The sequence below is a fragment of the Rhodnius prolixus genome, unplaced genomic scaffold (assembly GCF_049639745.1).
Source record: "Rhodnius prolixus isolate KJV_2025 unplaced genomic scaffold, Rpr scaffold_11, whole genome shotgun sequence".
NCBI classification, from domain to species: Eukaryota; Metazoa; Arthropoda; class Insecta; order Hemiptera; family Reduviidae; genus Rhodnius; species Rhodnius prolixus.
The window spans coordinates 3,266,843-3,283,318 of NW_027411625.1; the positions used below are offsets into that span (position 1 = coordinate 3,266,843).

At 29.7% G+C, this 16,476-nt stretch overlaps 1 protein-coding gene across 3 annotated transcripts in view; it reads right to left on the reverse strand.

Moving 5' to 3' along the window:
• The window catches only part of nahoda (DOMON-like domain-containing protein nahoda), a 57,966-nt gene extending 43,844 nt beyond the window's left edge, over positions 1-14,122 (reverse strand). For all 3 annotated transcript variants that reach the window (XM_074137680.1, XM_074137679.1, XM_074137681.1), the window contains exon 1: positions 13,906-14,122. In XM_074137680.1, the coding sequence (XP_073993781.1) occupies positions 13,906-13,931 (26 nt within the window). In that variant the 5' untranslated portion in view covers positions 13,932-14,122. The remainder of the gene's footprint in view (positions 1-13,905) is intronic.
• Between the last annotated feature and the right edge of the window lie 2,354 nt (positions 14,123-16,476).

The window sequence follows — 16,476 nt, forward strand, 5'->3', positions numbered from 1 at the left end:
AGAAAAAATCAACATTTTGAATAAATGTTCTTCTTCTTGTAACCTTTTTTTTTTGTAAACAACGTAGCGCCTAAACGCGTGAATCGATTTCAATGAATGAGATGTCATTCGATTCGGAATTTCGTACGAATGTTGGCTTACAGCTTTGAAAGCGATTATTCTGAAATTTTGATTTAAACTCACAATTTGCATTAAAAAGTAGTTCTCTTCCAATATTTACACGCGTTAAATTTAAAGATTTTATTTTTAAAAATATGCTAGAATCTATTAAATAAAATAGTATTTTCAATAACAGTACATTATCTAATTTTTTTCGTATTTGGAATTTTGATTAGATATTTAAAACCTTGTAAATGCTTAATATATGTAGTAAGCCCATTCCCCCAGGGAAGGGATTGGCTGAGTGGTTAGCGAATACCATCAATTGAATTCTATCAAAGAGATCATGGGTTCGAATCCAGTTGCTGGCCCTTAAAAGTTTTCACCCCCTAAGAGCTTCTTACAACTCACTGTCCGGTGATGGATTTTCTCAGCTCTTGTGTGAAAATATAAAAACTGATCATCTTAATCAATAAAATTAGTACTACGCAAAAAAACAATTTGTCTCTTTCGCAACAGTATAGATCTCATAAGAATGTCTTAAGAATACCAGTGACAAAGTGTCCTAAGACAAATTAAATTTGAAACCTCGACTCAGACTTTATAATCTCGAGATTTCGAATTTCACGAACTATTATATAAGTCCTAATTAGATAAGCTACTTACAAATCACAAATTAGTAACTATCCGATAGACAGTAGTATGGTGGTTGTTAGTCAAATTTGACAATTTCTTTTGCAAAGATGAAATCTCCTCTTTGTTTTTCCTAAATACAGAGCTATTCTCTTTTATAAGTGAATTTTTTTTTTTTTTTTGGTAACAATACAAATCAATTAGATAAAATAGCACTTTGGTTAGGCTGATGATTTTATACAAAATTTATAATTTCGCCTAGTTATTTGATTGGTATTAATACTTGTTGAATTGGGGCGAGTGTTGGTCTAGTGGTGAAGAGCTTGGCTTTGTGTGTGGGAGATCACTAGTTCGAATCCCGGGTATGGCTACTTTTTATTTGTTAGAAAAAAAAATTGTTTACAGTTAAGTATGAGCTTCTGCCCCCGGCCACTACACCTAATTGGTAGTTGGACGTTAAGCCCCGCCTGAAAAAATAGGCGATCGCTAGTTAAAGTATTAATTACATAACAATGAAATGGCACTTTAAAGAAAAACCTATAAAAAAACAAAAAGTATGCCAGTTTAAAGACAATCTATAACAGCTGTTGCTGAAAATAAAAAAATACTGAAAAATCTATTCAATTAAAAAGATTTAAGCAATTTTTCGTACTGAGACAATACTAACGCGAACCCACACACAGAAGAAAGAAACTTTTTAATCTCCTAGAACAGGGGTCGGCAACCCGCGGCTCGCGAGCCGCATGCGGCTCTTTTATCCAAATTATGTGGCTCTTCAATCTGTCCAAAATAAATTGTATATTTCAATTTTATTCAAACAAATGAAAATTTCATTTATTAAAGTAAAGATATTCTTTCAAAAAGAATTTTAAATGTGATAGGTTAGAAATTGAATAGAATTATATTAAAATACAGTACGTAATATATAGGACTGCCCCTATTTTCATTTAAACACAGGTTTAGTTATGTATTTGTTTATTTACTTTGCAATATGTTAAAATTAATATATAAAACATTTAAATGTTATTGAATATCATAAAATAATAATTTGCGAATACAAATGATCTACAGAGTTGTTTACATTATCATCCTTGCGGCTCTTGGTAAGAATTATTAAAATTATTTAAGGAGAAATGGCTCTCTTCCTAAAATAGGTTGCCGACCCCTGTCCTAGGACAATAACCCCCAAGGACAACGAAAAAATGCATTAAAATAAATAAATTAACTAAGGCCTCTAAGCTAAACTGATAAAACTTTACAAATATTTACTAAATACGTAATAATAATTGTTGGGTTATTTATCCAACTGTTTAATTCAATAATAATAATTATAACTTAATATTACTGGCGCCATCTTTGAATAGTTGCATTAAATAATTGTACTATTCAGTTTTAAATGATGCTATTACAGTTTTATTGTTTAAAGTTGGAGGTAAAGAGTTCTATTATAAAGAGGATTGTTCTGAATGGTAAAATATACAACTGAGTGTTGACTTTTCTGGCGTTTCTAAGATCTAACTGGACCTAACTGCTGGAAAATATCAAGTTCAGAGGGTATCTCAAAATGGATATTAACGCTGAAAACTCAATTTCAAAAATTTGGTAAGATCGCAATCATATGTCTAGAAAATAATTAGAGAAATTCTAAAGTGCCAAACAAGTTAAAATTAATGGCAACGTATGTAGATAATTCGTATAGTTTTTTTAAAAGAAACAAATGTAGCTAAAACCTATGTATCAGCGTAAACAAAAAACTTTACAAACCTAATTATATGCTTATTCTTACTAATTAAAGAAAAATATGCATTTTCTTTTAAGGCAATCAATATTGTTATGGAATGTTCGTTATCGAACGTTAGCAGAAAATTGATCACAGTAGTTTTATTCTTAACTCTATAAATAGAGGGGAAATTCTGTTAATTCGGAGCTAAATCTAAGTCAAAATCTTAAATATCTAGATACACAGAGTTGAATGAATAGCAGTTTAAACAAAATGTTAAAAGAAATAAAAAGATTGTCTCAAAGAATTAGGAATTTGAAAAAGTTATTTATTAATAAGATTTCTGATAAATTAATTTCGTTTTGTAATAAACTATTTTCGACGGTTTGAGCAAATTAATTTTTTAATGGTCAATTTTATTAACCATTTAGGTTTTTTTATGATTAATAAAATTTAATATTTGATTTTCTTTTTCCATTTATCCATTCAGTAAAAGTAAAGTAAAGTAATGCCTATTTTTTTCAGGCGGGCTTAACGTACAACGATCAAATTAGGTGAAGTGGACGGAAGCGACTAATGAAAATACTTTAATGTAAAATTCCTTTTATTAAACATTAAATTAAATCTAAGGTCTAGACCGGGAATTGAACCCAATACTAAATGTTTCTTAGCTTTGCAAGCCTCGCCTCTTAACTGCTCGGCTATCGTGGCACCTGGATAAATTATATATAATCCATATTAATCTTCAATAATACGAGTTTTACGGTCAACCAAGTCTTGGAAGGCTCTCAATTTGGATGGACAAAAATCTCATGTAATTGAAGGAAAAAGTCTTTAGAGGCTTCACATTCTACCATTTTGTTTATTTTTAGTTAGATTGTGTGGTTACAATATTAACAGTAAAAACAGATGCGCTGCCCGTACGATAAAATAAAGTGAAAATTACTTTGAAGACATAGAAAGCCATCGATGGCACACTTTAATAGTTCTTGTCGTATTAATATCCTGTATTATCTGTTGTTCTCACAAAATCAAAGGAAAAATAAAATATGGTAAAACTAAACCCTTATGTTTATGAAACCAATACAAATTAAGGAAGTCATGGAATTTAAAAAAAAAAACCTCAATCGACTCTCTAATCGTAATTTTATGCGCTTAAATGTTATTGAAACTAAGAATTTGCATAAAAATCAGTTCATTCAGCATTCTACATTTTCAGTTTAAAGATAACTCTCAAACTTTATCACCTTATATCTCCTTTATAAATACAGATAGAAAGCTGGAATTGTGCACAATTGTAGAGGTAGATGAGTTCTATAACTGCCCATGTTTTCGTAGAGATTACACCAATAGGATAGGAGATACAGCAATTAGAAATATGGAGGAAATGTAAAACTCCCATATCTTTATCACCTTACATCTCCTTCATAAATACAGCTAGAACGCTGCGATTGTACACCATTGTAGAGGTAAGCGAACACTATGATTTTACATATTTGTACAGAGATTACACTAATAGGGCAGGAGATACAGACATTCGAAATATTAAGAAAATGCAAAGCTTCTGAACTTTATCACCTTGCATTTCTTTCATAAATGCAGCGAAAAAAGCTGGAATTGTGCACAATTGTAGAGGTAAACGAACACTGTGATTGTACGTATTTTCGTTTCAAACTATTGATAGGGTAAACAGTATGTGTAGTGTGCCGCCTACTTGAAATCGGATGTAGCAGTAGAATTGCTGCTGTCTTCAGACTGGTACAGAACCAAAGGTAAATTAGCACTGTAGCATTATCTTTTTTAGTATATTGTGAAGAATGGAATTTTTTACTTCAAAAATTGATAATTAGAGAATGACAGTCGAGCTTGTTGGAGCTCTAAAGTGGTTGTAGAAGTGCGGTAGTCAGATGTTATTACTCTTGTGACACATGCATCCCTTTTCGCAAAGTCTTTCTCAGATTCCCAAGTAAATTGGCCCTCAAATCAAAGGTGAAAGAGTGTTTTAAGCAGTGTATACTCCACAACCCTTATCTCGGGTAGGCGATCAGAATGTCTAGGAGTAAACCCAGTGATAGGGATGCCAGATAAGCTGTTTTTGTTCATAATTATTTTTTGAAGAAAATTTGTAAATCAGCAACCATGAATGCCACCGTCAAAGTTTTAATGTTTTCTATTTTTTCAAAATAAATAAACTTATCCATACCAAAAAAGGTAAAATTATGGTAGATCCAGAGAAAGTGATTCTCATTAATCACTGGGTTTCATAACATGGTAGTTCACCCATTATTTTTGAAATTTCATTTTACAAATGTATGCTATTTTAATTTTGTTCATGTTTAATAATTATAAATAAGGAAGCAATTGCATCATATTGGAAAGCTAAGGAATTTCTGATATAAATATTTATTTATTTGTTACTTATTGAAGGTTAAACATTTTGTCCACGCTGGAATTGTTCTGCTCCTCGGATTCCATTTTACTTTTCACTTACTGTAATAAAATTAAGAGAGCGATAAATTCTCGCCCAAATTTAATGATTTGAAGTAATTCTATAATTAAAAAAAAATCATTGGTAAAACTTTTTCTATCAACCATTCTCAATAATTTACTTTAACTTTGGTTTTTATTTATACATCCTACTTAATATTACAATAGTTTACTTCAATACAAAAAATATAGTACTCTAGTTAGTAAGCATTTCGAGTTAGTTTTCGAATGACTAAATATTGTATCTGAACTCTACTCAGCACAATTTGTTAGGCTCCATACTAAGAACCATTTTATTGTTTTTAATATTTTCTGCAGCATGTTAATACAAGACTACTCACAGCCAGACTTCATGAAACATAGTTTGAATTTCTTCCTCGCCTTTCTTACAGTCCAGGACCACCTTCTTTCAGATTCTTTGCCTCCAGATAAATATAAAAAAAAAGATTGAATTTCATTGGCGACAACACAAAACTAAAAGCTAGTAATGCTTCTAACAGAGAGGTGACAGAAAGTAAATAAAATCAATTTTAAACTTTTTTGGGGAGGAAAAATGATTTTTGGAAAGTACTGGGGAATCTAGAGAGTTTTGGTATTTTTAAATTTTATTGCCGTGCAAGTTTTGAGAGTGGAAAAATCACAGATCTGAACCAGAGACTTATAACTAACTTACAATCTCTACCCTGTTTTTTTTTGACTTTTTAACGCGTCAGCATGTAAGGGCATTGACGCCCGGAAAACCTTTTCAGAGTACTGCCTGTATTCTGGTCGATGGAACTTGTACACAATTTCTTGATCTCTCTACTTGAAATAACGGAAATTCATGTGGGTATTTCAATTTTAATTATTTAAATGAACCAATCACAAATACATTTTCAAGTAGGTACTCATATTCTTTTAAAAAAATTAGTAATAATTTTCTGAAGCATAAAGTAGGGCATAAATTTCCAATCTCTCTCTTTGAAAGAATTCAGACTATTGGTTCAGAGCGCCGTCAAGTGGAACGTCAAAACTCATAACTACTTTCCATAATCATTGGAATATTTACTAAGTTTTACCCATATTTAGCTGAGTTTTACCATAACTCAATGACGTATTAAATTCTCACTAATTTTTTTTTTTTTTTTGTGATAAAACCATGGAATACATAAAAAAAACTGTAACATGAGGAAAACAGTAGCATTTTTTCATTTTAAGGCTAACGCAGCACACAAAAAATTTTGCACAAAAAAAGAAAACATTGCTATTAACAATAACTATTTTTTCAGCACAAAACTTTAGCTGTATAACTTAAATTGTGCGCTCTAGCAATTATTACTGTAAGAATGTTCAAATGAAGGTCGTTGGTGTTGTAGTCACGAACGTGATTTTGTGAATGAAAGATACCGAGATCAAATCCCGCGTGTAGCTACTTTGTATTTGTTAGAAAAAAAAACAATTTTTGTAGTAAAGTATTTGCATAAACCCGTCCACGACACCTAATCGGTAGTTGCAAGTTGAGTCCCGCCTAAAGAAAAATAAATAAGAGATTACTCTACTTTTGGTAAAAATATTCTTTTAAAATAGCGTAAAGAAAATTCCGACAAGACGGAGGACAGTTAGCTAGAAAGTGAAATGAGATCTTTCTGTTCATTTTATAATATTGATTATAATTCAAATTAACCATATCACCACTCATTTCAATTATCCATCTTATTTCCTCTTGTGTAGATTATTTACATATGTACAAAGTTTAATGTAAAAGCCATCTCAAGTTACAAGACTGTATCAAGATCTATGAAGAACTGAACTCCTTTTAGAAAATGTGTAAAGCTCTTAGTGAGCTGAAATAATATTTAATTTGTAAATATAAATATATAAGAAATGAAATAATAATGAAGTGTAAATTATAGATCAAGTAATTAGTATTACTTTTAGATTATTTGAATAATTTTTCTATTACATTTTTTAAGGTATCCTGAAGACCCAGAGGAGAAGGTTCCATCTGAAGATCATTTCGGTGTAATATGTAGTTTTATATATTTACGAATATATACGAATATGTAATACGTAGACAATGTTAGTAATAATTAAATATTTAAAACTTAAATTTAATTTTAAATTTTGGAGTTTAAAAATAACAAATGTTTTTAAGTTAGAACCTTGAGATTTGTAGAACAGAAAGTCGTGTGAGATTTTTGATTTCAATGACGTTAACATATTCAATATATTTGCTACAAATTTCCACACTGTGGGAGATTAACGGACTTCTGTATTTTTTTTTTTCCTCTATAAGGCACTTAACTGCTATTTTATGTACTCGCTATCTCTCCAAAATAAAATATAAAAGAGTTTATAATAGAATACATTTAGCATCATCCCAAGAATAATTAAAATTGTTAAAGTGAACCTTACACTCTTGAGGCCTCTAAGGAGCCCATCTCATTCGTGAAAATAGATGTCGACATAAACTTATCTTTCAGATAGCTCCTATAAAGCATAATTGCTGCCGAAATGTGTAATCATTTGAATAAATATAAACAAACGAATAAATAAAAATTCATTAAAAAAAAACAAAAAACATATCTATATAATACAAATGAAGTTGGCCGGTGATATGAATAAAAGAGATTGTAATTTCTCAAGGAGGAAAAAATCATTGAACCATTTACCAAGAGAGCGGCACCATAATGACTCACGGCCTAAAGCCATGTCGGCGTATTTATAAAGGAAACTACGTTATTAATTAGTTATGTTTTCTTCGCAAATTTTTTGATTTACAGTTAGCTGTGGGAACCCTACCAGTGTGTATTCTCAATACTCTGGATGGCTATTTAATGTTTATTTTAAAAACATTTTCTAAGGAAAAATGATTCTGCGAGAGGATTTCTTTAGTACCTGAGGCGTTCAGCTCACAAGACTGTTTGAAGTAAATTTGGTGTCCAATAATATGTGCTTCAAATAGGTTCTTATAACTTGATTAAAACAAATATTTCTTAAAAATAAACACCGTGTCATAAAACTTACAATTAAATTATAAAACTGTTATACACGGCAATGGATAGACGGTACAGGTTTGTTTGTTTTTTACATTCTTTTAATATAAATTAAGAAAGATTAAACGGTCAAGAATTGGTACCCAGTTTTCACCACAAATACAAGTATTTAAGTTTCCAAAAAAGTGATTTTTAGATTTTAGTTCTCGTGTTATATGAACATACTTTAATAATAATAATAATAATAAAAAGTAGAGAGAGGTGAGGTATACTTCTAAAGTTTCACTTAAGCGAAACTCTCATATATGAAAAGAAAGAGATACATGTTTAACTAAAATCTCGAGTTGTAGAAAATTTCACAATCAAAATTCCTATATTAATGAATGGATTTTTCATTTTTCTGATATTTTTTCGAAAAATCCTTTTTGATTGTCTCTAAATTTCGTGCACTACTTGCATATACAGGGTGTCCCAAGCTATATGGATAACGACTTTTTCTCGGAAACTAAGATAGCTAGAAAAAAACTAAAAAATACGTGTTCCCTTAGTTTTTTGATAGAAATCCAAATTTAATTTGTAAATTTTTTTCGGTGCTTCCAGAAGCGAGATACAGGCACCAACAGCATTTTTTCAAATGAGAAGGTGCGGTTTTTATTTCAGAAATAGATTCCTCTATTTTTTTAAAGAAAAATTTACTTGAACGGTTTTTTTCTGTGAGCGATATTTTAGAAGTTAGGAATGAAAACATGATTCTTATAAGAAATGATAATATTATAACGGTTTTTTGATAGAATAAGAAGAAAAGTACTATTTTATTATAAATTTTACTCCTCATTAATATTACAAATCATGCTCGAAATGGCCTCCACCATTAGAGATGCATAGACATGCTCTTTCCTGCCAATTGCCCCTTACTGCCAAAGAAATATATTCGGCTTTAACCGACTTAAAGGTATCTATTATTCTCTGCTTTAGTTCATCTACAGATGCCATCCCGACTTGATTCTGATACACCTAGATTTAGAAATGCTTTTAGATAAGCAGAAATAAGGAAAGAAAGAAAAAAGTTATGAATAATCACCTTGTTTTTCAGGTATCCCCAGAGGAAATAGTCCATAGGTGTCAAGCCCGGTGAGAGAGGTGGCTACTGAATCGCCCCCCGTGTCGATATAACACCATCAGGCATGTAAAGAGATATCTCGATAGACAATTTGATGGGCGTGTTATATGGCGATTCAGTAGCCACCTCTCTCACCGGGCTTGACACCTATGGACTATTTCCTTTGGGGATACCTGAAAAACAAGGTGATTATTCATAACTTTTTTCTTTCTTTCCTTATTTCTGCTTATCTAAAAGCATTTCTAAATCTAGGTGTATCAGAATCAAGTCGGGATGGCATCTGTAGATGAACTAAAGCAGAGAATAATAGATACCTTTAAGTCGGTTAAAGCTGAATCTATTTCTTTGGCAGTAAGGGGCAGGAAAGTGCATGTCTATGCATCTCTAATGGTGGAGGCCATTTCGAGCATGATTTGTAATATTAATGAGGAGTAAAATTTATAATAAAATAGTACTTTTCTTCTTATTCTATCAAAAAACCGTTATAATATTATCATTTCTTATAAGAATCATGTTTTCATTCCTAACTTCTAAAATATCGCTCACAGAAAAAAACCGTTCAAGTAAATTTTTCTTTAAAAAAATAGAGGAATCTATTTCTGAAATAAAAACCGCACCTTCTCATTTGAAAAAATGCTGTTGGTGCCTGTATCTCGCTTCTGGAAGCACCGATAAAAATTTACAAAGTATATTTGGATTTCTATCAAAAAACTAAGGGAACACGTATTTTTTAGTTTTTTTCTAGCTATCTTAGTTTCCGAGAAAAAGTCGTTATCCATATAGCTTGGGACACCCTGTATATCAATAACTTATTTGAATAATATTTAGGTAATGTTTAATATATTTAAACATATTTTTAAATTACGAGTTTGAATGAATGTATATACAGACAATTTATCATTGGAGTAAGAGTGAGTCGTGTGAGTTGACACAGGTTTATTTTTATTTATTCTTTTGGGGCGAATCGACTAATTAGGGCCATTAGCGCCCAGACGATTGTTATTATTATTTAGCTAAAAACCTTTTGTAAACATAAAGCTCCATAGAGAATGAAGATAAAATAAACAAGGTATTAGTTACATCCTGATTTTTCTGGCATATAAACTGAGAACTTGTTCACTATCTCAAGAATTGCTCTCACCTCGTTCCATTATAAGAAAAAAAAAAATAAATAGCATTAAACATGAACTACGTACAAATACCCTTATTTTATTCTTCTAAATTGCTTCATCTCTAACTTTACCTTTGATTACGTTATGTACAAATTTTATGTGTGGGAATCCATTGCAACATATGTTTTTGAAATTATGTCCTACAAGTTATTATTATTTTTGCGAGTGTGTGACTTAGCATGAACAAAAGAAATTTATTTGTATTATTATTATTATTATTTTGAATGAAATACACATAGCTTACCATTTATTAAGAAAATATTATGCAAATAATGTTAAACAAAAAAAAATATTTCACAATTTTCGCTCCCATGTGTTATTAACATTTATTCTATTTTAATGATATTTTTTTTTTTGTTTCTCAAACTCTCCTGAAGTAATACTGAATATCAAAATCTGATGTGAAACACATGCTCACAATATAAATTTTCACACAGACAAATTTTCGGTGGGTTTAATTAAAAATTAAAGATCTAATTTAAAGAACAAAATCTGTTTGGATTTATATAGATAAAAGGACGCTTAAATAGCAGGGGATATTTGGTGAAGGTAGAAGATAAAAAAGAATACCCCAAAAAAGATGTTTGTAAGCCATTCAGGCGACAAAGGGGAACCACGAAAACCTCTAGTTGGAAGATGTGGAACAGTAAAAGTACGAATAGTTGTGTATAAGATTGAATTTATGATCTCATTTTTGGCATAAAAATTCATGTAAACCATGACAATTCATCTGTGGATAAATTGCTTATTTACTAGTTTTTTTTGGTATTTCACAATTATTACTTTTACGGAGGATACAAATGTAATTTGTATCGAACTCAGAAAATCTGCACCATTATTTAAAGCGTATTATCTTCTTAAGAAGAGAAAGAAAAAGTATTTATTTTACAACAGCTCGTTCATAAGGTGTACAGTGGCAGTTGGCCTTACCTTAACCAATACCAAAAGAAATTTATTGTAACCACAAAATACAATATAAAACAATATCTGGCTTTTACTACTATTCTCAAGGTCCGAACTCACAAATTTTCTTTAATCTACGCACTATCAATTAACTAACAATGTACTTTAAAAGAAATTCTCACAGAAATACTAAATAATCGAATTTACCAGGATAATATCCTACTTGACAAATTTAAATCTAAAACCTTATTGTGGCATATCCACTGTTGGGAGTGCCTGCGCTAAATATCAAAATTTGAACTTGCTGCGATTTTCGTTTTTAAATTACTATAGATACTAACTCTTTAGTTGTTTGTTGCGTTCAACACAGTCACAACTTTGTAAAAATTACTTTTTCTGACTCAGGGAACGGATATTTCAGAATAAAACTACAAATCGAAAATCCGAAAGATTTCAATACCTTTTCTTATTTAATAGAATAACAGAAAGTACCTACTAATACTGTACCTACTATGACATATGTAAAATGAAAATAATAAAAGTAAAAATAAAATATTACGGAATGAAACAGTTCAAAACTAAATGAAACTGCACAAAAATTACATTAATGAAAATAATATTATGTCTACGATGTAATATATACAAAAATACATTGTAGGTGTATAATTTCCATTGATGTAATGTATAATCTATTAATTTAAATACATAATTTTATAAATCCATACAGAACTAAAAAATGCAAAAACATAAATTTCAATTATTATTTATGTAAAAAAAAATATTCAAAAACTAAGAGAAGGATCTCGTTTAGGAATACACACGAAGAAAAATTAAGTATGTATAAGAAAAAACCGAAAATTACCAATAAAAAGACCGCAAAATTATTGCTTTCATTATTTACAAAAACCAATTAATCATATTATTATGTATATAAATCCGAAGTTAATTTCTATGCTGATTAAGTAAACAATTAAATAAAAAATATGAAACATATCGAGAAGTCTGGGAAGAAAATAAGATCTTGGTCATTTTTAGATTATGTTGATTTTAGTGAAAATTAAATAGTTTTTTAAAAAAAGGGTGATTATCAGATGGATAGCTGCAAAGGCTAAGGCTAAAAATGTAAAGCATTGCCTGAAAGCCACAAAAGAAGACGCATACTGGGGTTTAATATAGACCCCTTAACTCTTGAACACATATATATGCGCAATGCACGTCTATCTCACAGTTTCTGGACTGAGTATGGCGATGATGTGTTTTAAAATTAAAAAAAAAAAAAGAACACCATGTGATATAAAATGCTATTGAATAAGTAAAAAGGTAATAAGTCAGCAATATAAAATAGAATATTTGACCATATTCATCAAAAGCGCTAACATTAAAGAATTTGACAGATTGAGCGGAGAAAAGGATTCCCAATGAATGAATGTTAAACAGGATTTTGTGTGAGAATTATAGGGGAAAATATTTGTTGAATGTAGCTAATAACGTGCAGTCCAACAAATAAAGCTGACCAACTGAGAACCGCTGTGATTCAGACGAGAATATTAAGAAGAATTTGGAGATTTGAGCAGTGTTTGAGCTTATACCAGAAATAAAAGGTTATCTTTCATTTTATCCGTTGTAGCACGCATGTTCATTGCACTCAGCAAGTCGGCAAGTGTAGTGCGAGAACGGTAACGTAAGTGAAGATTAAATCTCTGCACCAAACTAATTAATCTACTTCTAATGATGGATATAAGTCTAAAACCGGTCAGGTATACAATCAAAGATATTATCTAGCACTGCGGACCTAACCACATTAAGGATAAGGATATCTTTTTAATGTATTTCTATGGGTTTTGGTTCTCTGAGACATCCATGTGACAATATTGGATATCAAATTCTACGAAGTTTGATATGATTTGAAGGCAGTATAACCGCCTGGTCATAAGGGTGTGTTTGGGTCACCGGGCGTTCAGGACAACAGCATAATAAGCATTTCTATCTGAGGAAGGATTCGGTCATTCATGAACAGCAAAATGCTGCAGTAGTACATCTAACTAAGTACGGGCATACAAATAGTTGTAGGTGATATCCAGGTAAGAGGCAGGCGAAAAAGGTAATAATAAACCACTAGCCACTAGCGAAATTTGACTACAGTTATACTTTGAGATGGCTGTTCAGACAATGGTAGGCCTCTAAATGGACTACTGCAGAACTGAAAAAAACACATGCATCGCATGGGCCTATGTAGATTTGTCAGTGAAGAAAAAGTACGGAATTATATGGTAGGCTGAGAGTCAGAACTTAAGAGAGAGAACATTCTTACATTTAAGCTTCCCTCGACTCTAAAGAAAGGTTCTGGAGATTTGGGAATTTTTCCATTTTATAAAAAAAAAAATAGAATTGTTTAGAAAAGTTGTTAAAGTAAATAAAATCTTTGAAAACTGTCAATTCTCTTAGTGTTTAAAATAATAAGATTAAATTTGCCATTTTTAATAGTCAATTTTTTTTTAAAAAAAAGCTAGATATCTGTAAAAAAAACTTTTTGTTTCGGATACAGGTGTTCAAAGTGGATACCGTTTCCTATAGAAAATTAAATTTCCAAAATTCTGTAGGAACAGTTTTTTCCTATCACAATTAAGAGAACGTAGGAAAAATTGAAAATTAAATTAAAAATGAATTTTAATAACAAATTTTTAAGAAATAAACTCTGTATTAAAGCTGGACGAAACGGGACTTCCAACCATTTGGGGTAAGGTTGCAATGCTGCATAATAAGTCCACAAGAAATATTTGAAATATTTTAACTTACATTGCATTGTATCCTTGGTTTCTCATGATGAAATTTCTTCAACTGGCAATAATAAAACAAAACAGAAAACACTTTAATAAGAAATAATATTAGAATTAACACTTGTAACATATGACATGTTCGTTAAAGTTGTTTTCTAAAGAAGCCAGATGATGAGAAAGAAAATAGTTTAGAACAACATAGACTAAATTAAGTAGAGTATAGTAGGTAGACTAAATGAAAGGTAGACCAGGTAGAATTGGTCGGTTAAGATGGTAGGAGAAGACTTGCATTCCCCTCTTTAGAAAAGAAATCTCTCCCCACTTTGTAGCAAATCATTTCTTTTTTAATTTTATTGCAACTCATTTCTATGTTTTTCATCTGGTGAAAAACAGTCACACTACTTTCTCTGATAATAATTTTCAAAATTTACTTTAATCACAGAAATTTTGCTAATTTTAGGTGACCTCAATCTGTACAATTTCCAAAAATATTTAATTTTTAAAGCGATTAGACTTTGTCCAATTGAGTTTGTGGTGAATCTAAAGAGTATAAAGGTTTAGGATAGTCACACTTCTATTGTACGATCTTCAGCAAACTCGCAATTTTAGCAACATATTTAGTTCTCACTAACGTTCAGTAAAAGGTACCTAGGAAGAAAATCGACCATGCCCTTCCTTAGTACTAAAAAAGAATTTTTCTATTATATAATAAAATAATAATAATAGTGTCTTTATTTAAATGTTTACCAAATTACATATTTACTTATTTAATTATATATAGTAGTAACAGACAAATTCTCATGGTCCAAGGACCGTCTGAGGGGTTGTCTTTAATTAACTTCACCCTTATTATATGATCGAAGATAACAAAGAACAACTGACTATAAAAAAAAAAAAACTACACTTTCTTCTGTGTTTTCTAAATTACACAGCTACTATTATATATATATATATATATATATATATATATATATATATATATATTTGCATGATAAATATACTAAATTTAAAGAAATCAGCTGGTGTGTTTTTTGCGAAATTTTAGGATAATTGAAAAACTCTAACATTTTCCATTTTCTTCCCATCACTTCATTTAAACCTCGATTGTATTATTTAAGTAATAGATTATGCGTAATAGTAACTGAAAATACTTTATAATAAAGTTGGCTAGGCAATTAATTGTAAAGAAGGTCCCTTTCTAGGGCGAAACGTGCCAAACTCCAGATTGTACCCGAAACAAATGTGATTTATACAAACACAGGTATTTATGTAATTAAAGTTTCTTGAAACTTATCATTTTTGCTAATTATTGTTACGTCCAAGTTCAAATGTAACCATTTGTTGACTGAATTAAACTAATCAGTTGGAGTAAACTGACGAAAAAAATACTGAATATTAGTTTATCTTCAAACTCGAAATTTAAGCAATTTTCGAACTCATAAATAAATATTATACAGGCGTTAGAAGAGTAAAATAAATGGCGCATGAAAGAGAAACTTTATTCATTTATTAAAAATTTATTTAAATTATTATTTAAACGTTTATTCAAAACCATTTTAAGTGGTTTCTGAATACAGCCTACAGCAGTAGGCTTTAAATTTATTTATTTATTTACTATACGGGCAATCACCCAGTTACAAAGAAATATAATTTAAAGTAACATTTAATAATAATTCAACATATAATAATTTATAGAATATACATATATCATACATATATATGTACATATATAGTCATAGAATAGAAATAAAAATAAAATAAGAATAAAATATAAACATACATTACTTAATATATATACTTTAGGATATATACTATAAAATATACTTTAAAAATAGATAAACTTTACTTAATTAATAAATCTTAATGATATCACAAATAACTGGTAAGAAGTTTTCCTTAGTACCAATCATTGCAAAATCAGTTATTTAACAAACGTTTCAATTTGATCAATTCAATTTGAAATTAGCGTAAAGTAAAGAGTGCTCTCTGCTGGAATATAGTATACATTACACACTTTTGCTGCAAGAAAAGAATTCTACTTTTTCCATCAAGATTTACTTTTGGATAAAAAAAAAAAAAGTTAAATGAAACTTGTCAAAGAAACTGATAAGTCCCCATCTGATTTTTTTTTTTTAGGAAAAAAGAATTAAATTTATAGTAATAGTCTTTTTGTGAACTTCAATATGCTTAACTTAAAGATATATGCGAATAGTAGAAAAAAAATATATATAATATATTCAATGGAATCCAAGATTACTTATAAATGTAAAAAAATTAAAAACCTAGTATAAAACTTTACTTTAAAACGATTATTAATCTAATTATTTTGCTATTCTTGTAAACAAAAAAAAATTCAAATAAAAGAGAATCATTGTATTAAATAATGTACAAGTCAGGGATTTAAAGTTTAAAAAACTGCCTTGAAACGCTTTTATTAACTCTATAGACAAGGTATTACAATTCTTAATGACATATAAGTAGGACTTGAAAACAAAAGGATCATTTTTTAATGTAAAAATACTATATTAAAAAAATTTACTTTGAAGCATGGTCGAAAAAAGATTTAAATTATTTGAAAAAAGCTTAAAAA